The 26,227-nt window shown below is 38.6% G+C and overlaps 1 protein-coding gene across 1 annotated transcript in view; it reads left to right on the forward strand.

Annotated features, from left to right (window-relative positions):
* Nucleotides 1–26,227, forward strand: part of APBB1IP (amyloid beta precursor protein binding family B member 1 interacting protein) — a 102,022-nt gene that overhangs the window by 31,401 nt on the left and 44,394 nt on the right. Inside the window, exons 2-7 of the mRNA XM_060659131.3 lie at nt 6,066–6,137; nt 11,384–11,471; nt 15,072–15,364; nt 16,706–16,783; nt 22,949–23,108; nt 24,283–24,404. Coding sequence (XP_060515114.3) covers nt 6,066–6,137; nt 11,384–11,471; nt 15,072–15,364; nt 16,706–16,783; nt 22,949–23,108; nt 24,283–24,404 — 813 coding nt within the window. The remainder of the gene's footprint in view (nt 1–6,065; nt 6,138–11,383; nt 11,472–15,071; nt 15,365–16,705; nt 16,784–22,948; nt 23,109–24,282; nt 24,405–26,227) is intronic.

Below are 26,227 nucleotides of genomic sequence, written 5' to 3' on the forward strand. Positions count from 1 at the left end.
TTCTGGTGGAATTTTGGAGACCAATTCTAACTTGTCTGAACTTAATCGATTCATTTTAATGATTGGAAAGTAATATTTTATTCATCCCTAGTTATTTTATTATTTTAATTTTACTAAAAGATATTCTTTCATTCTGTTTTTGGTACCAGTATCTAAATTCATGTAAAGATTAGACGTAGCTAAGAGCATAGCTGAAAAGGTGAGCTTTGAAGCATTCAAATTAGACCCATCTACAAATTTATACCTTGATCTGGTGCTTACAAGAAAGCAGGCATTTGACAAAAGCACCTTATAAAAAATGTGTATAACACAAGGTTCTTCACTGATGCTGACTGCCACCGTGTACATCGTTTCTGTAAAGCCAAGAACTGATAATCACAAGGAAAAAAATCTTAACCTTTTGATTTTATACAGAAGTTGTTAGGAGCACTTTTTTAAAGACCTTTTTAAGGCTTTTTTTTAAAACTACTTTTTGTGAAAGGTACAATTTTATGAAAAATGCTTGTAAATGTATTATTATCAATTTTGTTTAATATTCAAAATTGTATATATAATGAGTAAATCTTTTAGTTTTAAATATATCAAATAACTCCTTTAATACTATTATGCTCAAAACTCATTTCACAGCAAGAGAGTATAACATATATGAGGGGAGTACTTGAACATGTTCATATGTGTGTTCATTTTTATTTTACAGATTAGCAAATTCACATTTAAATACATGAAAAATAAAAAATATAGCATCATCAAATACACACATACACATTATTTATTCTCTATTTTGAAACCCTGTGCAATCCAGAAGCAGATAATTATATGTAAATAGCAAAACACATATATATTAATTATATGTTAAAGTGCTAAGAGATAACCTGATATATTACTATATAATTAAGCTGTTACATTTTCATTCAGAATTATGGTATAAATCTATGTTTATATGGTTAAAATTAGTTAGATATATAATGTGAATAAATAAATAAGATAGAAGACATAACTTGTTTTTTCTTATTAAATACTGGTTAATTAATCTACTGCTTGAAACATTAACTGACTTCAAATTTAATTAGATAAGAAAGAATGCCATTGATAATGTCACCCAAATTGCCTGATAGCTATTAGATTTTTCTCAAAGCAGCAAAAATTGTGAGCATGAAAACTGATTGAGGCCTAAGTATATATAAGCCCCAATGAAACCTTTGTGTTTACCAATAGAGTTTTATTGGTATAAATTTCAGTTTTCATTCATTTAGCACTAAAAAAAGTGAACTGTTGCTCTAGTGAGTGAGGTTCCACAATCCTACAGCTGTGACAGCAGCTTTAGAAGCAGACTTTCTGTTTAAATGTCTTGATAGTTAAAGGAATCCTGGGACTTAGTGACCTCCCAAGGACTGTCCAGCCCTGGAATGTCGCATGTCTGAGTGCAATGCAGCAGGATCCACGTCTGGGCATAGAAGCTGGATTAATAGAGTTTTCTGTGTGGTCTGAGACCTCAGCCTTAGCTCACTTCTTCCCACTAGGCTGGGAGGTTATTTATTCTCTCTAGGCTTTCAACAAAGCATTTAAGTTTATTTGTTCATTTTGAGAGACAGAGTGAGAACGTGTGTGCGCACACACACACACACACACACACACACACACACACGAGTGGGGGAGGGGCAGAGAGCGAGGGAGAGAGAGAATCCCAAGCAGGCTCCACACTGTTAGCGTGTGGAGCCCGACTCAGGGCTCGATCTCATGAACTATGAAGAATCATGACCTGATCGGAAATTGAGTTGGAGATTTAACCAACTGGCCCATCCAGGTGCCCCCAAAGCATTTTTAAACACAAAGATGAATGAGATCTGATCCTTACTTAATAACAGCTCCCAGTCTGGAAACATGTTCAAAAAAAGTAACAAAAAAGCATGATTTGGGAAGCCTGGGTGGCTCAGTCGGTTAAACATCTAGCTCTTGATATCAGTTCAGGTTGTGATCTCACGTGGGACTGAATCTCTTTTCTGGCTCCATACTGGGTATGGGGCCTGCTTGGGATTCTGTCTCTCCCTCCCTTTCTGCACTTCCCCTACTCACTCGGTCTCTCTCTCAAAATAAATAAATAAAACATTTTTTTTTTAAAAAGAGCATAATTCACTATGGTAAATGCTATTACTGAGTGCTTATGCCAAGAACCATATAGTATCTTGCAAAATGTCAACAATCCTATGAATCACATGTTATTCCTTTTATTTTACAGACAAGGAAACAAACCTAAGAAGGTGAAATACCTTATCAAGGTTGTTGTTGGGGCCAGGATTTACAGATATGGTTACCAGCTGGCTATGAAGATACCACTGAAGTGTTGACATGAGAGCTGGATTTTGAATAACTAGGATTTTATGAAGGATACAGGGATAGGAAAGCATATACAAAGGCAAAGAGAATTTTTTAAAGCCTCTTCAGACAATGTCAAGGGCTGCTATGAAAGACTTTGAAAGATAGGCTGAGACCTGAACTCTTTGCACTTACTTCATCATGATCACCATGGCATGGTTTTAAGCAAAAGAGTGACACACTCAAATCTGCATTTCAGATTCATCCAATTTGCAGTGATAGTAGTGAGGCTTGAGCAGGGGATCTAGGAAGCTGGAGGTGGGATGAGCTGATGAGGGGCTGAACCATGGCTTGATAGTGAGGATGAAGGAAAGGAGAGGGCTCTACAGGAGAAAACCAACAGGATTTTTTTTTCTTTTTTTTTCTTTTTTTTTTTTTACTATTAGATGGAAGAATGGGAGGAGTCAAGGACTAGGCCAAGGTTTCTAAATCGGACTAATAAGTGAATAATGACTATTAGCCAAGTTAGGGCATGTGGGATGAGAATGCGCCAGAAGGGCAATAATGATAGAAGTTGCCCATAAGATACTGGATGGGCTATTTTGAGGCAAACTACTCTGACAGATAAAGTAAGATCTGTCCTGATCTAGGCCCAAAATTATGGCTGGAATTGTTAATCCATTGTGTGGATAGATTTTTCAAATATGTATATTTGAATGTTATCTATGAGATTTATATACATGGAGAACAGGGACACCTGGGTAGCTCAGTCGGTTGAGTGTCCAACTTTGGCTCAGGTCATGATCTCACAGTTCATGGGTTCAAGCCCACTGACAGTGCAAAACCTGCTTCAGATTCTCTGTCTCCCTCTCTCTGTGCCTCTCTCTGTGCCTCTCTCTCTCTCTGTCTCACAAAAATAAATATTAAAAAAAAATTTATATACATGGAGAAGAGAAACTACTTGAGGATAAAAACTGAAGCTTAGAAATTTGAGCCTTAAGGAAATACTGAGCATTATGGGAAATTCTGTTGTCATTCAGGGATTCTCTAACGTAGAATTTCAGTCTGAGTGTGCAACCTCAATGACCCACCCCTCTTCTAGCTACTCCCTTCCTTCCATGAAAAAAAAAAAAATCAAAACAAATCTATTTGGTAAAGTATTATTCCAGTTTTTCTTAACAGTTTGTCATTCTTCCCCAGACCCAAAAGGAACTCAAAAATTACATACTCACAAAAAGATGTTAATTCCACCCAATCATGATGTGCACATTGCTTGTTTTGCAATCCATTGCCTCAGTAAGGCTGCTCCACCCCTGCTCGTTTGGACTGCTGACCCAAATAACATTCTGAGCTATCAGGGCTGGGTGTTCTCTTTCTCTCTTTGGCTCTCTGTCTTTTTAATCTTGATTTTGACCTTTGGAGGATACCACAGATCCAGATAGATGCAGCCCTATTTTTTCATGTGCTTAGATGTGTGCGTATGTGTATACACTATATACATACATATATATCCCTGTAACTCTTATTCTGTCTATGCCAAAAATAAGGTTTTCTTGTAGGGAGGGTAAATATGTAAGATGGTTGAACTTGCAGATTAATCCAAACTTATGTTTTCTTTATGTTTTTAAGTTCATTTATTTTGAGAGAGGCCAACAGAGAGTAGGAAGAGAGAGAATCCCAGGCAGGCACCATACCTGTCAGTGCAGAGCCCATTGCAGGGTGCAAACTCACAAATTGTGAGATCATAACCTGAGCTGAAACCAAGAGTCCAGTGCTTAACTGACTGAGCCACCCAGCCTCTCCAGTCCAAACTTATGTTAAAAAGGCCCTTAACTCAAATGTCTCATTATTTTCACCAAGGTTACAAACTCTTTTAAACTGTGATTCATTCAATAGCAGATTTACAGCCTGATTTTGAGGTTGACTCCTTTTAATAATCCAATACCAACAGACTCTAGGAAAAAGGAATGAAAGGGCAGGGGGAAAGATTTTTACCAGATGAACACAGGAAGAGTTTCAGCAGAGGTCATGAGAATGCTGTTGTTTTGAGTTATTTCCGTCTTAGGTGTGTGATTCACTCTGGCATGTCCTTAGCCCGCTATGTATGGGTGGTGTCTACAGGCTGAGAAACTAAGGTCTTTGGGCTCAATAGGTTTTTCTGATTCATCATTGTCACATTTGTTTCCAAAACTTTATCTTCATCATTTTAGTGTTTTTCCAAATTTAATGATTTAAGAGAAATCATTAATAGCAGTGTTCTTTTTATTAATATCATCTTTGTTTTCTATGAGTTTTTTTTGTAACACTGGAAGGCACTTTTCAGATCAGCAAATAAATTTATTTTTTCTACTCTGAGTGGATTACTTTTCTCTTATGAAAGATTTAAAATGTATTAATGCTAACACTCTTTTTAAAATAAAAATATAGTTTGCATATCATATTGGTGTCAGGTGTACAAGATAGTGATTTGACAATTATATATGTTATGAAATGTTCACCACGATACTCTTAACACTCCTAACTTTCCCTGTTAATAATAATTCATCTGAAGGATTTTTTTATTTTGTCACATTGTACTGCATAACATCCTGATGAAAATAAATTCACATGGGTATTTCTGGAATTTTGTTGTTTATCCTGCTAATTTCCTCTTATTAAAGTAATACATGGGGGTGCCTCAGTGGCTCACTCAGTTAAACGTCCAACTTTGGCTTAGATCATGGTCTTCTGGTTTGTGGGTTTGAGCCCTGCATCGGGCTCTGTGCTGACAGCTCAGAGCCTGAAGCCTGCTTTGGACTCTGTCTCTCTCTCTCTCTCTCTCTCTCTCTCTCTCTCTCTCTCTCTCTCTGAAAAATAAATAAACATTTAAAAATTAAAGTAATAAATGAATCATCCATCACAAGATTTTGAATACCAGATGAATTGTTTGAGAGGACAGTGTGTGAGTACTTTGTTGACATACTTTCTTTTCTCCATGTTATAGGTAATTTAAAGAAGGGAGGGTGTGGTTCAAATGTTTTGGAAGCAACTGGGAGGGATTGAAACCACCTGTGAGTGGATCCTGGTATTGCTCCCCTCCCCAACCAGAGGCAGGACCTGCCTGCAGCAGTCTTTCCCTCTCAGACTGTGATAAATACAGCCCAACAACCTACCTAAAATGAGATCTTCCCTTTTTGTTATCCCATCTCTGTTCACTGATGCTGTGTTTGCATCCTCCCTGACTCAGACTTTTACACACAGCCCCACACCTCCTTACCTTGCGTGGTCTGACCCCAAGCATTTACTGAATGGCTTCCTTGGATTCAAATATATGCCTCCCTGCCTACATGCATGTACACTTGATTCTTTCAGGTGTGTCTGCTACTTAGGAATGTGCTAGTTCCATGGTCTCGTGGCCATCTCTTGTTGAAGTCCCCTTCCTTGCCCTTCCTGGCCATCCCGATTTTTTAGCTACCCACTTTGTCCACTTGGACCCATGGAGACTAGTTTGGTCTGAGAAAATAGAGTAATAGAGTCTAATTGTCGCTCTGACAAAGTGCCTAGGGCTTGGTTGAGTCTTGGACCAAGCAGATTGGAGAGAGGTCAGGGATGGAATTTCGGGCTGCAAGGAACCTTTCTCTCCATAGCCTTCTCTTTTCGACTTACTTGTCCATGGATACAGCTTTTGGGGAAATAAAGAGATGAGACAATTATCCAGGGACCAGGCTTTTATTAGATTGCTTATATCTGCGTTTTTTTTTTCTGTTTTTCAGATGGGTGAGTCAAATGAAGATATAGACCAAATGTTCAGCAATTTGCTGGGAGAGATGGATCTCCTGACCCAGGTAAGATCCTCTTTTTAATTTGAAATTAGTAAAAGATGGGTTTACAGTATTTGATTTTAATATGATGAGAGAGCTATCTTTAAAAAAAGAACAACTGGGGGCGCCTGGGTGGCTCAGTCGGTTGAGCGGCTGACTTCGGCTCGGGTCATGATCTCGCGGTCTGTGGGTTCAAGTCCCGCGTTGGGCTCTGTGCTGAAGGCTCGGAGCCTGGAGCCTGTTTCGGATTCTGTGTCTCCCTCTCTCTGACCCTCCCCCATTCATGCTCTGTCTCTCTCTGTCTCAAAAATAAATAAACGTTAAAAAAAATTTTTTTTAAAAAGAACAACTGGAAATTGACAGTATTGTATGTAATTTATGTAACTATAATAGTGGTGGGGAATAAAACAAAGCTGTTTTCCTGATTATATCCTCGGAGTTCAGTTAATTGAATACATTGGTCACATATATGTTCTGTTATGGCAGTTCCCATGCTCATCATGTTGAAATATTTAGCCAACAGAGGAATTTTTCCCAAGTAAACCTTCAAAACCATCATCACTGAACTATTTCCCCTGCAGTTACTAGCCAAGACCAGCCAAGCTTGGGGTACCTGAGTGGCTCAGTCAGTTAAGCATCTGACTCTTGATTTCAGCTTAGGTCATGATCTCACGGCACGTGAGATCAAGCCCCGCATCATGCTCTGTGCTGACAGCACAGAGCCTACTTGAGATTCTCTCTCTCCAGCTCTCTCTGCCCCTCCTTGACTCATGCGCACACTCTCTCAAAATAAATAAATACGCATTAAAAAAAAAAAGACTAGCCAAGAAAATCACCTGAATCTTTAAAGAATTTTTAGTAAAGATTCTTTACCGATCTTTGAAGGAATGCTACATTTTAAAGGGTGAGTGGAAGTTATCATGGCTTCTGATTAGACTAGAAGAACTTAGTCCTCTCAGAGTAGCATAAAGACCACCGAGGCAGCTTCACATCTAGAAAAAACTACTGGAACCAGGACTAGATTAACTCAGATAACCCCTATTTTGGGCTAATTGGAGCCCAGGGGGCTGCTGACCTGAGGGCCAGTGACCCAGGTTACAAAGTCAGGTAAGCATTAGCATGTCTTATAGTGTTCTAATAAATGCTTCTTTGATTCAGAGCATAGTCAGCTCATCACTTTTCACATAAAATATTATAATAAGAATAATCCAGTATTCCTAAATAAGAGATCTGAAAGTTTTCCAAAAATAAATTAAGAATAGTCTGTGTTTTAAAAAACATTTATTTCAGGAAAAACAAATCAATTTTAGTTAGCACCTACTTAAAGTTTGTGTAAAATTCAAGAAAGCTTAGACACTATGAAGGAAGAAACAAAATATGAGACACTAAGCTAAGATGAAAGGGGTGCTGATTAACAGTGAGTGTTAGGATGGTAACCACACTCCTGTCAAGGAGGGGACTAAACATGGGCCCCGAAAGGGAAGGGTTGAGTGACCATCTGTGGTCTCCCTTCATTCATTCACTCACTTCTGCTCCAGTTGGAGGAGTGATTGTTCTGATTGGTTGCAGTCTGGGGTTTTCACAGGACCACAGCTGAGTGTTGTTACTCTAACTGAGGAATGGGGACAGGACCCCTTGTAGTGTCTTGAACCTGCCTCCACTCCAGGCCTTTCTGGTGTTTTCCCTTTCTTTATTGTGCTCATGTGGATGTAGTCACAGGGCTTGCTTGGCTAATACACTTCTCCCAACAGGTAGGCCTCAAGATTTCACAGTAAACAAAAAGCCTCACTTTGTCCTTGAGTTTAAAATCTAGGCTTCATTTCAGCCATTATCAAGTGCACTTTGACCTTACTGGGTATTTTTTGGGCCATTAGAAAAGCTGTATTTTAATCCTCATTTGTGAATTTTGTACATACTCTATTATTTGAAACTGCAGTGTGGTTGAGATGGTTGGATTAACCATATGCTTCCTAATTTCCCAAAAGAGCAAAATTAAAGGAAACTAAAATGTATTAAGGTGATTTTAACTTTTTTATTTTGAAATAATTTTAAGCTTAGAGAAAAGTTGAAAGAATAATACAAAGAACTCCCATTTGGGGCACCTGGGTGTCTCAGTTAAGCATCCAACTCTTGATTTTGGCTCAGGTCATGATCTCATGGTCATGGGATTGAGCCCCATGTCAGGCTCTGTGCTGAGCATGGATCCTGTTTGGGATTCCCTCTCACCCTCTGCCCCCCCGCCACACACAAACACACAAGTGTGCACATGCACACGGTCTCTCTCTCTCCCAAATAAACATTAAAAAAACAAGCAAAAGCCAAAGAATTCCCATTTACTTTTCTTTCAAATAGCTCATTAACATGTTACTCCATTTGCATTATCATTTCCCTCTGTCTCTCTCTATATATACACTTATGTGTGTTATATGCATGTGTATGTATATATATATATGTTTACATATGTATGTATATTTATGTATATAGAAATTATGTTTATGTATGTATATCTATGCATAGAGAGACATAAAAGCTAGAAACCAGTATATATACTGACTGGATTTTTTATGCAGAAGGGGAGCCAAGCCATTTCCACTATTTGTATGACAAAAATTTAAATATACAAATATCCAGGAAAATATGAAAAAGAAGAGGTAATGATACATGAAGACGGATTCATGAAACAGATTTAGATCCAAATATATACAAGAATTTAAAATATGATAAAAGTGGCATTTTAAATAAGTAGCAAAAGGAAATATTTAATAAATTGTGTTGGAATAGTGTCTGGAAAATGAAAAGCTGAATTTCTTCTTCATACCTTACCCCAAAATGAGCTCCATGCATCAGAGATCTAAATATATGAAATATATCCATAGAAGAAAACATGAGAAAAATGTTTATCTAATCTTAAGATGTAGGTAGCTTTTCTAAGCAAGATATGACACCCCCAAGCCATGAAAGAAAGAAGGAAATACATATATAAAAAGTTTAAATACCTACATGGAAAAAAACAAATAAATAAATTCTGAATTCATATTGATACCAAAAATAAATAAAAACAACAAAAACAAAACTGTTGGTCACCATTGGAAATTGACAGAGCATTAACTTACCACTCTGAAAATTGATAAATAAAGAGAAAGAACCAGGCATTTGCTTTAGTCTTTCTATAGTCTTAGTTACACTATACTTCAGACTAAACAAATAATTGGTGAGAGAAAGTTCTTCTTTATAGTAAAGTTCCAGGGACGCTTGGGTGGCTCAGTTGGTTAAGCGTCCGACATCACCTCAGGTCATGATCTCACGGTTCGTGGGTTCGAGCCCCACATCGGGCTCTGTGCTGACAGCTCAGAGCCTGGAGCCTGTTTCAGGTTCTGTGTCTCCCTCTCTCTGTGCCCCTCCCCCACTCACGCTCTGTCTCCCTCTGTCTCAAAAATAAATAAACATTAAAAAAAATAAAAAATATAGTAAAGTTCCAATTAAACATTGAAAAGGAATGAAGAATTAGAAAGTCACCATTATACAACATCTGATGAAATACACACTGAAGCATATGATTTTTAAGGTTAGTGAGTACAGAGCAATGTTCTCAATCTTTACTCATTCACATATCACTTTCATGATTTTTGTCATGTTGCAACCCACTGTCCTATTATTCTCTTAATGTTTGTCATTAATTGGTTTTTAAAATTAAACTCTGTCTCAAGTAGATGTTCTAATTTGATTTTTTCTCAGACATCCAAAGGAGATACCCAATAATTTAAATTTTCATTGCGTTTTTGTATACCACCTAAAATCATTCACAGGCCACACCAGACACGTAGAGAACATGCTACATTCTTTATTTCATTTTGGGCTTTGAGTGACTTTCCTAGGATAAAGGGAACTCCTTCTGGAAATCAATTACCTTTCTTTTTTTCCTTCTCTCTAACTGGAAGCCTGTTTTATCACACATGTATGTATTAATATTTTGTTAGAGAACTACTTCTGATTTCTTTGAATAGCATGGTGATTATGTCCTGAGCAAAGATTAATCAGCTACCCTAATTGTGATGTTAGACTTCTTAGTCACGGTGAAGGAGCTCATTGATGAAATTCTTTGTACTTTTCTTTGTTCTGGTATTTGCCCCAATGTTTAATCAATCAACTTCCTCTCTTCTCCACAGTTTTGCTTATTCTGTTTTTCAGAATGAATTCTGGGTCTGCAGTCACTTTTCCTTATACTTTATCCTTAATACTAACTTGCTTGGGTTAATTTTTTTAACTTCTTAATTAATGGTCTTTTTTTGTTTCTACTTATAATTGAGGATATTCCATTGTTTTATTCTCAAACGTATAATGATTCGTTTCCTTCGGACATCTAAGACATGAACAAGGATATTATTTACCAAATCCAATTAACATCAAAGGATGCACTTACTATCATGAACATGTTCATGTTGCAGGATGGGGGAAATCACCTCTCAAACTATAGACATAAAAACATTTTTGGAAATTTAGATTGTATGTGTAATATAGCTTTCAAATCATGGAGGAAGTCACCTTTTCAATCCAAAGCTTTTATTTACAAAATTGATAACTTATTCTGTCTTAATTTATTTTTAATAAGAGTTTTATTAGATAAGAAAAAGCATAGGGGCGCCTGGATGGCTCAGTGGATTGTGTGCAACTTCAGCCCAGGTCATGATCCAGAGGTTCACGAGTTCAAACCCTGCATCAGGCTCTGTGCTGACAGCTCAGAGCCTGGAGCCTACTTCAGGGTTCTGTGTCTCCCTCTCTCTGCCCCTCCCCAGCTCTTGCTCTCTCTCTCTCTCAAAAATAAATAAAAACAGTTTAAAAAAAGAAAAAGCATAATATTTTATTATGTACTGGCAGATTCATCCTGAAACAACTTTGATCTTCCAAGTGACTAGACATTCCTTTTCTTTGATGTCGTTACTTAAGTCCTTACAAGAATTACACACGATATGTGTCACAAATGCACCATTACAGGAGATTTATCTGTTATTCCTGAAAATTAACTATCTCATGCTCATCATTCTATGTTGACCTGCTGTTTCAAGGTATACCTTGTAGAACCATTTTGATGTAGTCATTTTCTGTAGGGGTAAAAAATCACATAAAGCATTTTTCATGTAAGAATACAGTTTTCAAAGAACATATTTAGAAAAAATGTGTAAACAATAAATGGTTTTGTCTTAATGATTAAAATATACTGCAGACATGTTAATGTGGTAAATAACTTTGAGGACGGGGATCTATTTTCACAGAGTTTAGGAGTTGACACTCTTCCTCCTCCTGACCCCAAACCACCCAGAGCTGAATTCAACTACAGTGTGGGTTTTAAGGATTTAAATGGTAAGCAAAATAATTTCTTAAGTAATTTGAAATCATAACAATGACTAACATCTGTACAGAACTATGATTTGAAAACAAAAATGTAAGGAACCTGGACATTTTAAACTCCTGGATTTTGGCTTGTGTTTTATGGTGTTTGGATTAAATTGGGGGGCCAAAAAGATATTTTTGCCTACAATGAAAGGGAATACTATCCTGCATTTATGTAGAGTATCAAAGCAATTTTTTTTAAGTAAAGGGAGTTTCTTCCTAGTACTAAGAACCAAGAGTAAGAAGCTACAATAGAATAAAAAAATATTAATAAGGAAATGTCCCTTCAAAGATAATAATGAACTATCCATTTCAGAATGTTTGATAATATATGTATGGGTGCTTCAAAATATATTTTAATTGATATATAATTAATATGTATTTGCTCTATTTTTTATCTTCCCTGAAATCATCACATTATTTTATTAACAAAAATCTGTCTTCTTATTTAGTACGAAGACAATCTTTAGCCCATGTGCTTTGTAAAACTACAATGAATCTTGTAGTAATTGCTTCCAGTGAGAATGCACTGCAACTCTTGAAAAAGCTTTTCCAAAGACGTGCAGTACCCACCAAAAAAATGAAAAACAAAGTAATAGAGAAGCCCAGTTACAGAAATCCAGAATTCCAAGTTTTTTTCTGCCACTGGGTTTCTTTGTTTCTGTTATTTTTAGTAATTTTTTTATAAACCTTTAGGTGCCAATGCCTATACCCGGACAAATTATAATACATTTCTTCTGACTTCTTTTCCCCCCTTCTTTTCTGTTTGCCATATAAACTTAACTATTCCTGGCAGTTATTTCCATCATGAGATTGAGTGATGGTAACATTCATGACATTTCAAAAGAAGCAATACACCTTGGTAAACTGTCTGGCATTAATAAATAACATATACTTGCACATATGAACAGTGCGGGTTTTTGCCTAATCACACTCACCATGGCTGAGTGCTTTAATGAGTTCAATTAAAAGAATTAATCAATACTGCAGTTATAGACGACTCAACTACTGCCTTCTAAGCACTCAGTACCTAGTATCCAAAAATTACTGAAAATGACAGAAACAAAGAATCCCCGCAATAATATAGTATTGTTTAAGTATAGTCACGAGAAACTCATGTCATTAAGACTAGAAGATTAGACATATCCATGAGGCACAATTTGGGTAGAGGACAAAACCATTAAAAACTACTTATGTGTACTGAAAATTAAATGTGTTGGTAATTAGAAAAGAAATAGGCTTTTTACTGTCTTCACTTAAAATGTTGCTAAAATAAGTTAAAAATATTTTGCCCAAAGTCATTCAGAGAGTTAAAGACTTCTGAACAGAACCCATTCAATTCTGTATTGCTCACTTCTGTATTGATATAGTTAAGGTTATGATTTTCTTTAGAAATTGTTAATATGAGAACTGTTATGGGAACTCTGTCCCTAAAATTTTTATAAAGGATTAAAATAATTTGCTCATATGGCAACAGTCACAACATAATTGCTGACATTAAGAAATTATGAATATACTTCATTTGTTCTACATATATTCTTTGAAAATTTTTAAATTAATTCAATTTTATGAAGAAGTTATATGCAAAAATGGCTTAGAAGAAAATAAATCCTTTTTACACATTTACTTGAGTCCAAGTGCTATACACTAGAACTATCAGCATGAGTATAATATGCTACTTGGTATTTACTATGATGGTGTTTGGCAATAAATTATTTCACAGAGCTTCATGGTCGTTGCTGAGTAAGCTGCATTTCCTCATTCCACTTCATCCTGCATGTAGCAGGTGACTCTTCTTCCTCATGAATCCCTTCCATACTGCCCATCCTGTGTTCATTACATTTGCCATCCAGTGAATGCCTGCTTACCAAAGCACTCCTCTAACAATGCTCACTGACACCACTCCCCCATAGGCCCCACAGTCTGTCAGCTTTCAGGATCACATGTCCAATCACCGATCACACATGGAAGAAATTCCAGTGAGAACTGTCCTTCCTCACCCTCACTCTGAAAATCCGTGTCCGTGCTTTTTTAAAAGTTAACTCTCAGCTCACCGGCTTATGAAGTATTTACCACTTAACCTAGTTCTTTAAAATTATTTTTTACCTCTCAACCTCCTTAGTGCTTTATTTCCTGCTGATAATCATTAATCACTCTTTCTTTGAATGTGAGAGTTTCCGTAGTTGGATGGTGTGCCTACAGAAGTTCTATCCTTACCACAAGTCTCAAAGCATACTAAACCCCAGTTGATTGGGACCTACTTTCTTCCAAATAGATTTATCATCGGTACTCTGTCTGCTCTCCTAAGGCCTGGGGAAAACTCCCCTTCCATCTGTTTCCAACATCTCCCCTCCCCTACTTTTCTAAAACTCTCAGCTCTTGCACCAGAATATACAAGAATTCCTATTTAGGCAACTAATCATGTGCTTGGATCTGACTTTGTAGCTAATCTGTGAGGGTAGAAAATAAGTTTTTCTCCTTTTATGGGGGGTGGGGGGTGGAGGAGAACTTCAGCTTTGTTGAGGTATAATTGACAAAATTGTAATACATTTAAAGTGTACAGCTGTAACTGACTCGATATATGTGTGCGTATAGAAGAATTTCCTCCATAGAGTTAATTGACACATCAACAGGGGTGCCTAGATGGCTCAGTCCATTAAGCGTCTGACTTTGGCTCAGGTCATGATCTTGCAGTTTGTGAGTTTGAGCCCCACGTTGGGCTCTGTGCTGCCAGCTCAGAGCCTTGAGCCTGCTTCTTTGCCCCTCCCCCCCATACTCTGCCTCTCTCAAAAATGAATAAACATTAAAAAAAAATGAACACATCCATCACCTCACATGTTGTTGTTGAGAATATTTAAATTCTACTCTCTCAGCAAATTTCAGTTAAATAACAGTATTATCAACTATGGTCACCATGTTATACATTGGTTCCTGAGACCTTATTCATCTTTATAACTAAAAGTTTGTACTCTTTCGCCAGCCTCTCCCTGTTTCCCACACCCCCCTGCCCCTGACAACCTGTACCCAAATACCACTCTTAAAAATGACCTTCTTAAAAATCACACACACACACACACACACACACACACACACACACAATGAAGTATTACTCAGCAATCAAAAAGAATGAAATCTTGCCATTTGTAACTGCATGAATGGAACTAGAGTGCATTATGCTGAGTGCAATTAGTCAGTTGGAGAAAGACAAATATCATATGACTTCACTCATATGAGGACTTTAAGATACAAAACAGGTGAACATAAGGGAAGGGAAGCAAAAATAATATAAAACAGGGAGGGGGACAAAACCTAAGAGACTCTTAAATACAGAGAACAAACAGAGGGCTGCTGGAGGGATTGTGGGATGGGGGGATGGGCTAAATGGGTAAGGGGCATTAAGGAATCTACTCCTGAAATCATTGTTGCACTATATGCTAACTAACTTGGATGTAAATTAAAACATAAATATTTAATTTAAAAAATGAAAATTCTTTAAAAAATGGTCTTCTTTCTGTTTTCCCAGGTAGAAATTGTTACTTTGATCATTAACGTGGTGATTTTTCCTATCAGAGTCCTTAAATGCGCTGGAAGACCAAGATTTAGATGCTCTCATGGCAGATCTGGTAGCAGACATAAGTGAGGCTGAGCAGAGGACAATCCAGGCACAGAAAGAGCCCTCTCAGAATCAGAATCATCCAGCACCCCTGAACATACCAGATTTCAGCGGTGCAGCCGCTCTTGGTTACGGAGCAAATGTTGCTGTAACTAGTGTTAGCCAGTATGCGGATGATTTACCACCTCCGCCGGCTGATCCCATGTTAGACCTTCCACTGCCGCCACCACCTCCTGAACCTCTCTCTCAGGTAAGTGTGTGGGGCAGGGATGGCAGGACTCTTGACCTCTGCTACCCATGGTCTTTGACTTTCTTCAAAATGACAGTTACATTCATAATTACCTAATTTCTGAGATACTTAAACAAGGATACTGAGTACGTTTGTTGCAAAGCCAGAGTCCTCCATAAGAAGACACATTGGTGTGTATAAAGAACATATTGGGGACATACTCAGGAATTATTATAGCTCGGCTTAAGTTTATATTTGTATGCGACACTCCCTGATAGTACTCAACCTTTTAGGGTAATGTTTTATTAACTTGGCATGAGCAGTGCAACCAATTTTATATCATGTCTCTGTCTCTGGTGCTTGCCCAGTATGTAAAGAATTGAAAGCATTCCTCACATACTTCTGAATTGAACTAAATGGAATTTTGTTGAATTTGGCTACCCTGTTCAGTAGAGCAAATATATCTATGAACTATTGGTAATCTCGTAGTTGGGTGGAGTGAGGGTGGAACATTTACTTACAAAAATCAAAGGGCTTTAGGAGCACCTTGGTGGCTTAGTCAGTTGAGCATCCAACTCTTAATTTCAGCTCAGGTCTCATTATCCCAGGGTTATAGAATTAAGACCCGCATTGAGCCCACACATTGGGCTCTGCACTGAGTGTGGAGTCTGCTTGAGATTCTCTATTTCCTCTCTCTCTCTCTCTTTCTCCCTCTCCCTCCCTTCCCCTCCCTCTCTCTTCCCTCTCTCTCTCTTTCTGCCCCTCTTCCCCACTCATGTGCTCTATCTCTCTCTCTAAAATAAAAAAAATAAAAACAAAGGGCTTCAGGCTCATAAAATATTTTACTCTCTTTTCTGCCTGCTCACATGTGTTTGTCAGTGTTTTCTTGGTGAATTATAAGTTTAGGTTTGAGTTTGAGTCTTAACTTTTAGAAAACTAAGGACCCCTTTAGGAATCAAATAAAAACTAAGACTCGCAGAAAATGTATGCTGATCCAGAAAAATGTATATAATCTCAGAGAGTACTCAAATCCCTTGAGATCCACCTGTAGATTCCTCAGGTTAGACTCCAGCTTTGAGCCACTCAGAGATTTCTGTGGACTAAATATGTGAAGCTCTTTTAGAGTCCTCATTTTATCTTTGAAGTTACTATTTCTAAGATACAAAGAGTGACTGCATTCTACATCTTTGGGTTGAACATTTTTGTTATGGTTATTTAAATTCTGAAAATCAAATGTGAAATTCGGTGCCTCCTAACACAGCCTTTTGTCAACATAAAGTAACTAACACATTAGCCATGGCCCAGGTACTTTCTCACTGCTGTTCTCTAGTGGATGGTGTTGAATGTCTTGCTGTTTTACAGGAAGAAGAAGCAGCCCTAGCCAAGGCTGATAAAATTAAGCTAGCATTGGAAAAACTGAAGGAAGCCAAGGTCAAGAAGGTAAACTATGAATCACTTTTGCATGGGGCAGTTAAGTTAATGACATTTACGCTTAATGGAAAAAAAAAAAAAAAAACTAAAATTTCTAGTGGTGTTTTCCAAATAGGTATAAATTTTTTTTTTAATTTTAGGACAGATAATTACATAGTTATTCTTTCTGTGACATCAGTTGGCTCATTTGTGATTGATAAAGAGGGATCTATTTAATACAAATGTGGAAGTTTCCAAGTTTCCACCCCCAGGGCTCCCTCCCCTGGAGGCACCCTCTTGTTCTGCTCAGCTGTCATGTAATAGCAAGTGGTGCCACCTTCTGGGCCCACTTAACTGGGTCAGAGCTTCGCTTCCATTGGCTTTCCCTTAGTCAGCATTTCCCCAGTTGCTTTTGTACATTTTTCATCACCCCTGAGGCAACCTCCAGCCCCACTGCCCGCCCTAGATGACCTGGTTATTTCCTGAGATCTCAAATGTTTTGACTAGTGCTCTGGGTTCAAAGTTGCATATATTTTGAGTGATCTGTCTAATCCTATTCTCCCAATAAGCCTGCAGTTTCTTTGTGTGTTTTCTGCAGACTGTAGGCTTTCCAGGAACACATATATTACATTATCATAGAAACACATGTATTTAACCTCAGTAGAATTGCATACCTAATAACAGCTAAGTGTTAATGATAGTTGATTTGGTAACTTAGAAGAAAGATGAAACAATCTTATTTCACTTCCTGAAGCATATGCCATGTCTGAGACCACTTAAGAACTTCTTACTTCTAGCTGGGTAAATTGTTCTTTTCACAGAGCATAAGACCTTATATTCCTGCAGTACCTATCAGGGTTCCTTGGATGAAAGTGTTCAATACATGCTGAATAATATTCAGTAAATAGTCCTTGACTATCCCTGGGTTCAGACATTCAAGGTTCATGTGTGAAAGTCTTCCCAGATCAGTCTGGCTCCATTCATTCTAAACATGCATGAAATTATTTACCATTATTCTTCCCAGTTCTCTACATGTGATTAAATTCTATGTCAGTTATTGGAATCATACATCCTCAGCTGCCTTGCCCTTCTGTCCCCTTGTACTCATCTCATTAAGCCCTGGCTAACTCCAGCTCTCCTCCTACTCAGTCTGCCCCTCACCAGTGCTTAGGCTTCCCAACAGTGCAGGCACTCTCCCACTAACCTAGGAAACGATTTCTACCTGTTCTCTCCTTTAAAACTTCCAATACCTTCCACATCCACATTCTCTCAGCTAATGATGTTGCTCCCTGTTGCAGTGAGAAAATAGCAGGATTTAGAAGGAAGGTTCCATAAGCTCTTGACACATTTATCTTCCTGCCTGCCTGCACCTGTGACATAGAGTCCATAGTCTTTCCTGTAACTGTTGATGAGCTGTCATGTTTCGGAGACCAACTTCTCATGGGCTCCAGTTCCCATCCTGTCTTCTTGCCCCTCCCATGCTAAAGCCTCCCATGGTGCCCCATCTCACACAAAAAAAGCCCAATCCTCACAGCAGTTTGAAAGCCCCTAGATGGTCTGGCTGCCCGCTGTCCCCCACCACTTACCCCATTCTTGCTACCTGGTCTCACCATTGGTCTTCAGACACTCCAGGAATGCTCTGGCCTCAGGACCTTTGCACTTTACAGTGTCCTACCTCAAAAGCTCTTCCCCAGATACTGGTGGGTTTTCTCTGTTCCTCTCCTAGGTCTGGTCACCTTCTCAGGGAAGCCTTCTGATCTGACATTGCACTCACACGTCACCATTACCCCCACCCCTTCCCACTTTCTTTTTCTCTTCTGTGCTCGTCACCATCCAGCATACTATCTACTTCTATTTATTGCCTACATCTCCTCCTCACTCCCACAGAAGTTCCTCCAGGGATTTTTGTGTTTTCTTCACTGACACATCTGCATCCCATAGAACAGTGCTGGGTTTACAGATATACTCCAGTTCAGGCCATGTCTCTTCCTGTGTAGAGTTAAATTCTAGAGAGGGAGTAAGTGTTAGGAGGAAAGTAAAGCAGAAAGAAGTGATGGAGAGTACCTGAGCCACTCCTAGGTGGACCTAGTGATGGGGGAGGCCTCTGTGAGGAGACACCACTTAAGCAAAGACCTGGGCAGCAAGAAGAGGCCAGCTCCCCCTGCACACAGTTGGGGAGTGTCCTGGGCAAGCTGGGTGGCCATTGTTCAGAGAGCCATTGAGTAGGAGGGAAAGTTGAGGAGGAGTTGAGGTCAGAGAGGCAGGCCAGGCCACACAGCCTCACAGACCCAAGGAAGAGTCTGGAATGTATAAGTGCATTGGGAAGCCATTTGAGGGTTTTTAACCAGGGATAATATCTGGTTTTCAGAGATCATCCTGGATACTTCATGGAAACTGGAAAGGATGACAAGCAGGGTGGCCTGTTCTACAGCCCACATTAGCACAGTGGCTCCCTGGACATAAACGTGGGCCACAGTGGGTCACTAACTTTATCTGTAGGGTAAAAACACAGAAGGAAATGAGTACAAAGAAAATTCACAATTACTTAAACTATTTTAAAACACCAGACTGTTTGTGAAAGGGGGGCCACATTGGCTATATTTTCAGAAGGGAAGTGAAAAGAGAAGTCGATTGTTAGATAAAAAGGTAGGACAGCTAGCTTGCTCAGTCGATTTGCTTCAACTAGAGGTTAAGAGACTGGGAGGAGATAGCAGCTGTTTCCTGCAGCGTATCAGAAAGCCAGAGAACTTCAACCATAATTTAGGTGAGGTAAATTGTAACGGTAAACACAGTGCACAACCTGTCTTGATTCAACGAAGATGTCAAACAAAGCCACTCTGTACGTTTGAGTTGTACGTTTGGTCTGATTTCAGACACTCCAGATACGTTCCTTAAAACAGAAACCTGTGAGCACAGAACATTAAGAAAATAACAGAGACAAAAATAAAAAATAAAAAAAAAGAAAATAACAGAGACACACTTGTACATTACTAACATGACTAAGATGTACTCATACATAGTCTGCAACATAGAAATGGAGTCTGAAGTACTCTGTAGTACTCAAGTACTCAAGTACTCTGTAGAGTGTTGACATCATTTTGGATTGCAAATGATGTACATACAGCTTATGTTACAAAGCTTTTGGAACTGGAAATGGGATCAGACTCACTCACTAACTTCATGTGTTTGTTCATTTGCTTTAAAGCTCGGTGACACAGGAGAGCAATTCCATGTGTCAATTTTATCATGGAATCAAAGAAAATGTATATCATTTTCTTTGTATATGATGTATAGGATCATGTATATGATTCTAGGATATTCTTTTATTTAACAACTTGCAAAAGAAAAAGAAGAAATGATAGAAATCATGAAGTTCTTACTGTAACAGATTAGAAAGGGGAGGTTTTTTTCATTCTTGAATCATTCTATCCTGTATCAAACAGTATAGATATGAAAAGCGCTCTGCTTGCTCAATCACATAACTGGGATGTAGCAATATTACGTGTTAGTGTAGCTACTCTTCAGCTTGTAAATGTGACAGAAGCTGTGAAGAATAGTAAATACAATTTCTTCCTGCTAAAAGTTGCCAGCCTTCTCTTGTTTTTTTCTTTATTTTCCAAGTTCTGTAATTGTAGACATTCATAACTACATGTGGATTAAATTTAGTTTGCAACTTCTGCCAAAAAAAATTAAAAAAAAGTTTCATCACTGTGAAATTATGTGATTCAGTTTTTGTCCCTCTATCTAAAAACAAAACAAAACACAAACATATGTTTTCTTTTCTCAAGAATACCTAAGCAAAAATGAAATGTGGTCAAACATCATTATTTTTTCCATCATGGAGATTAAGTCTTCTAAATTCTAACGTTGGCCGTGTTTTCTTAGGACATGTAGCTACTCCACATCAGTAATTCTCAGCAGAGGGGTTCCTGGGTGGCTCCATCAGTTAGGCATCTGACTCTTGATTTTGGCTCAGATCATGATCTCAAGATTCGTGAGTTCAAGCCCCACGCTGGGCTCTGCACTGACAGATTTCTCTCTCTCCCTTTCTTTCTGCCCCTCCCTCGCTTGTATGCACTCTCTCTCACTCTCTCTCTCTCAAAAATAAAGAAATAACCTTAAAAAATATTTACAAAAAAATACTAATAATTTTCAGTAGAGAGCAGTGGGTAGGCCTTCCACAGAAAATAAATCGTAATAAAGCCCGCTATTTGAGGATTTTGTGTTTCTGTACAACCCTCCATGCTTCATGCCTCAGGTCAGATGAATGTTTCTTTGACTTTGTGGCACTTGGACCTATCGTTTTAAATACATCAAAAGACAAACATACAGGAAAAAAGCAACCTTCCAACAAGACGTTTCTGGGCTACAGGTTTTATAGGTTTTCAAGGGAGAAAAAGTATTCTGCAGACAAACCTGGACTAAAGGTCTAATTTGAATGATCCTGTGGAGAGGATACGCACTTTTGCTGCCCTGATGTCTTATGTTTTCACTCTCAGTGTGCAACTGTTGAGAAGAAGGCATATGCTAACTTGTGGTTCCTTCGGGCCCCTCACCCAGATTTCTATCTCCACCCATACCCTGGGTTTCTGTCAGTAACTCTGCATAACAATCCACAAGATTGCGCTCTTCATCCTGTTCCCTATAGAACGTTTTGGAGATCAAATTAGGTGGAAGTAGGACAGGAGAGGCAGTTTCTCAGGGGCTCAGAACCTAACCCAAACTTTTGGGGAGGGAGGAATGTTACCAAATGTAACATTTCTCCAGACCTTCACTTTTTTAATAGTGGTAAGTCTCATCTGTGAATAACCAGTACAGACCCTAGACAAACAGAATAGGCAGAACTTGTCTTTATCTGTTTCACACTTCTCTTTTCAAGTTAGAATAGAAATGTAAGTAAGCAAGAGTGGTACCAGGCAGTTCTGGTTAGGGATGTTTCCAGGAATTCTCTGTATAATGTGTATAGTTGGAGACACCTCAGGCTGATGGTCAGTCAGGGCAGTGTTGTCTGGAAAGGAAAAGGTAACAACATCTGCTTCCGGCATGGCAATCAGAGATAGACTCCAACTTGATTGACTCTCACTAATGCTAATTCCCATGTAATTAGGTAGGATCAGTGATCTTGGTAAAGACTAAAATAAGAACACAGGGCTTTCTAGGAGTTGTAGGAAATCTTCCCCAAACATATGTGTGTAGTAAATTGGGGCTCAGTGGGCACATTTCCGCTGTTCCTTTTGAAGACTGGCTATATAGCACCATCATAATTACTTCATGAATGAATTATCTTATATTAAATCAGAATCATGGTCTCTCTGGAGTGGGGGGGGGGGGGGTCGGAATATTTTATAACTTTGACAAGTTGCCTGGGAAAAATCAGTGAAATCCTACGTCCTTATTGAAGATGAGTAAATTCTGCTCCCACCAAACCCTCCAGATTTGGAATGGGATAACTATCAATTTCACTGTGAACTCAGTGCAGTAGAATTTTTTTAAAAAATGGAATGAAAAGTAAATTTGATCATTAATTTGCCTTCATGCCTCCATAATTCATTTTGCTTAATCCACCTCTAATCTCAAAGATACTCAGCTATGACACAGTCTGTAACCCTCCCGTAAGGCCCCTCAGTTGTATTGTGTCGCTATGTACTCTTGACCTTCAAAAGAATTGTAGTTTAACCAACTTGATCTTTTCTGTATCTTAGAACTCTTGGGTTGCATGAAATAGGACTCAACTCCAGCTAAGCAAAAGAAGAATTTATTATAGACATGCTTTCAAACAAGAAATGCTTCTGGGCTCCTGGATGAACCTCAACAAGTATAGAAAGATATCAGGAGAGCAGGAAGTCAGCACTTCTTTGATCCTGTTTGTTTTCTGTCTGCTTCACCAGAATGCAGGGTCTCTGAAGGCTGGGCAAGGACTTTGTTTATTATGCGTTTTTTTCAGTTTGGGTTTTTTTGTTTGTTTTGTTGTGTTGGCTTGTGGGTTTTTATTTTTGGTTTGTGAATAGGTTTTTCCATCTCCATATTTTTTGCACCTTAAGCAGTACTAAGCATATGAGTGAGTTCATATTGAGTGACTTTGCAGGAGACCTTCTTACTTAAATTCACAGAAATAATAACAACTTTGAAACCTTAATCTTCATGGCCTTCTCCAGTTGCTGAAATTTACTAGCTGCCCTGTGGCTTTATCCTCAGCTTGTTGTCAAGGTGCACATGAATGATAACAGCACTAAATCGTTGATGGTGGATGAGCGGCAATCAGCCCGGGATGTTCTAGACAACCTTTTTGACAAAACCCACTGTGACTGCAGTGTAGACTGGTGTCTTTATGAAATATACCCAGAACTTCAAATTGGTAAGTCCCATCGTCAGTGTTAGACTGTGCTCCAAAAACCTGTGGGTTTGCTTTTTTATGGGTTTTGGTCTCTTATTAAGAAGAATTTGGTTCAAGACTATCAGGATTTCCCATAAATCACTCCCCTTATGGCAGATTCAGTGCTTGACTCTTCATTCCTTTGTGGTGAAGAGCCTCAGATTGTAACAAGTAGCCAGACCTTGGGGGATGTAAACACTATTATTGCCACCGCTGTAGTGGTTCCATAAGAAAGAGAAAGTGATAGGATGATACGTCTTACTGCATGCTTAGTAAGTTGAACATATTGTGGGAGGGCCTGGGTATCTGTCAGCTAATGTCTCTTTAGAGTTTGCGTCTTTACACTATAGTGTAACTCTGCCATACATCAATGTTCATTTCCCCTTCCACCGTCCCCACTCACACTTTGTTTAGTTGAAGAGGCTCAGCTCCAAAGAGCAAAGGACAGTTGGTAGAATTGGAGTAAAAAAAAAAAAAAAAAAGTGAAAAAGCAATTAAAGAAATACTCTTGTTACTTCTCTTTGTTAAAATCACTCAGAACAGTTGTCTCTCTCAGGAGAGCTTGGTGGAATACAGAATTACCTGCCTTCAAAGCTTTCAGTGAATTTTTTTTTTTTAATGAATGAAATGGTGTACACTGAAAGAATCTCTTGAGGTATTTTGCAACTCTCTGAGTCAAATAGAGAAATGAAAGCCTTCCTGTATGTTTAGGTTTTGTTCAGATATGCGTATGTAGTTTTTAGTGTCTTTGGGGGGTGATGTTTCAGAGAACATATCACATGTCTCATAGCCTCCTTCAGAGTTGTTAAGCCAATTATTGCTTCATGGTCCTCCTTATGGATAAGATGTTTACCTCCATCTGAGACTGTTTAAAGTGAAAAGTAAAAATGCAGATAAGAAACAAGTGCAGTGGCTGGCCATTATCACGATATTGTATGGTCGTCTGCCATGTTTTTTTGTGGAAAATAAGTTGAAGACCTGACACTGAAGAAGAAACATAATAGGGGTGTTACAATGTGACATCATGGAAGAATTAGGAATTTCTAAAAACCGATGAGAAGAATGAAGCATTGTATTTAACTCAATACTAGCTTAATTCTCTGTTGGAAACCCTAATGTCTTGGGTTGGAAAGAATGCTTTTTCTTGTTTCATCAGAAAGGGTTTTTGAAGACCATGAAAATGTTGTTGAAGTCTTATCAGACTGGACAAGAGACACAGAAAATAAAGTGCTATTTTTGGAGAAAGAGGAAAAATACGCTGTATTTAAAAACCCCCAGGTAAGATAACTTGTATATAGTTAAACCATATAAAATATGGAGGATTTTTTTTAATGTCACCTGTGTACTAACAAACATCATTCATTGTCTCACAAAATATTGCAAATATATTCCTTTAAAAAACACACACACACACACAATCCAGGGACACCTGGGTGACTCAGTCACCCAGTGTTAACTCAGTCAGTTAAGTGCCAGACGTCGGCTCAGGTTATGATCTCACAGTTTGTGGGTTCGAGCCCTGCATCAGGCTCTGTGCTGACAGCTCAGAGCCTGGAGACTGCTTTGGATTCTGTGTCTCCCTCCCTCTGTCCCCTTCTCTCTCTCTCTCTCTCTCTCTCTCTCTCTCTCTCTCTCTCTCTCTATCTCTATCTCTATCTCAAAAATAAATAACATTAAAAAAAAAAATAAAGGAATGCCTGCGTGGCTCAGTCAGTTGAGCATCTGACTTCCACTCAGGTCATGATCTCATGGTTCATGAATTCGAACCCCACATTAGACTCTCTGCTGTCAGCACAGAGGCCTCTTACATCCTGTCTCCCTCTCTCTCTTCCCCTCACCTCCCTTTCTTAAAAATAAATAAACATTAAAAAACTTAAAAAAAAATTTTTTTTGTTACGTTTCTTTATTTTTGAGAGGCAGAGAGACAGAGCATGAGTGGGGGAGGGGCAGAGAGAGAGGGAGACAGAATCAAAGGCAGACTCCAGGCTCCAAGCTGTCAGCACAAAGCCCGATGTGGAGCTCGAACTCATGAACCGTGAGATCATGACCTGAGCTGAAGTCGGATGCCTAACCGACTGAGCCACCCAGGTGCCCCCAAAAATTTTTTCACTTAATAAAAATACACAAACTCAACTCTTAGGTCATATGTAAACTATAATAGGCCCTTAAAGGATTCAGAAAGAATAGAAACCATTTTGTTTGTTTTAGATCCAGCATCCAAAGCATATCTGTCTGTTTATTAATCCTCTTCTTCTGTCCTTACTTCTATTTGGCTACATTAATTCAATATACCTTGATGCACTAAGGGTCATGAATGCTTCATGTTTTAAACACTCTTTTTTGTTGTTGCTAATACTTGGTGCTTATTGATGCTGGGATTACTAAAGAGGGCACCTGGAAAATGTACCATTTATTGTGATTTAATTCTATAAACAGTCTACGTAATGAAAAGCATTATTCTCCGGGGAGCCTGGGTTGCTCAGTCAGTTAAGCGTCCGACTCTTGATTTCGGCTCAGGTCATGATATCGAGCCCTGCCCTGGGCTCCGTGCTCGGTGTGGATCCTGCTTAAGAGTCTCTCATACTCCCATGTGCTCATGGTCTCTCTCTCTTTCTCTCTCTCTCTCTCTCTCTCTCTCTCTCTCTCAAAAAAAATTTTTTTTAAAAAGCATTGTTCTCCATATTTGAAAAAGCTTCCTTCAAGTCATGTGTACAAGGATGTCACAGAAATACAGGCCTTTTCCCACTGTGGCCTCCAGCCGACTGTAATTGCATGAGGGTCATTAAGTCTTTTTTGGAAAGTCAAAGAACATTAAACACAGACAAGATCATTGGGGACATCCAGACACCTTTATATTTTACAGGTTAAAAAAACTAAGTCCCATATCACTAGAGGCAGAAATAGCAGGATACTAGAGCAGCTTTCTTGTGAGAAAATGCTCTTTCCCCTGTACTGTGCTTTTTTCTAGAGTCTTCTCTAGGTTTTGTGGTGGTGCACTGACAAGAAAGCAATTAAATACTATTGTCTTTGACAAATATTGAACAATAAAAGTATGGTTGATGCTTGAACAACACAGTGTGGGAGGGACGTTAGGGGCACCG

Source organism: Panthera onca, chromosome B4, assembly GCF_046562875.1.
Source record: "Panthera onca isolate mPanOnc1 chromosome B4, mPanOnc1 haplotype 2, whole genome shotgun sequence".
Lineage (NCBI taxonomy): Eukaryota > Metazoa > Chordata > Mammalia > Carnivora > Felidae > Panthera > Panthera onca.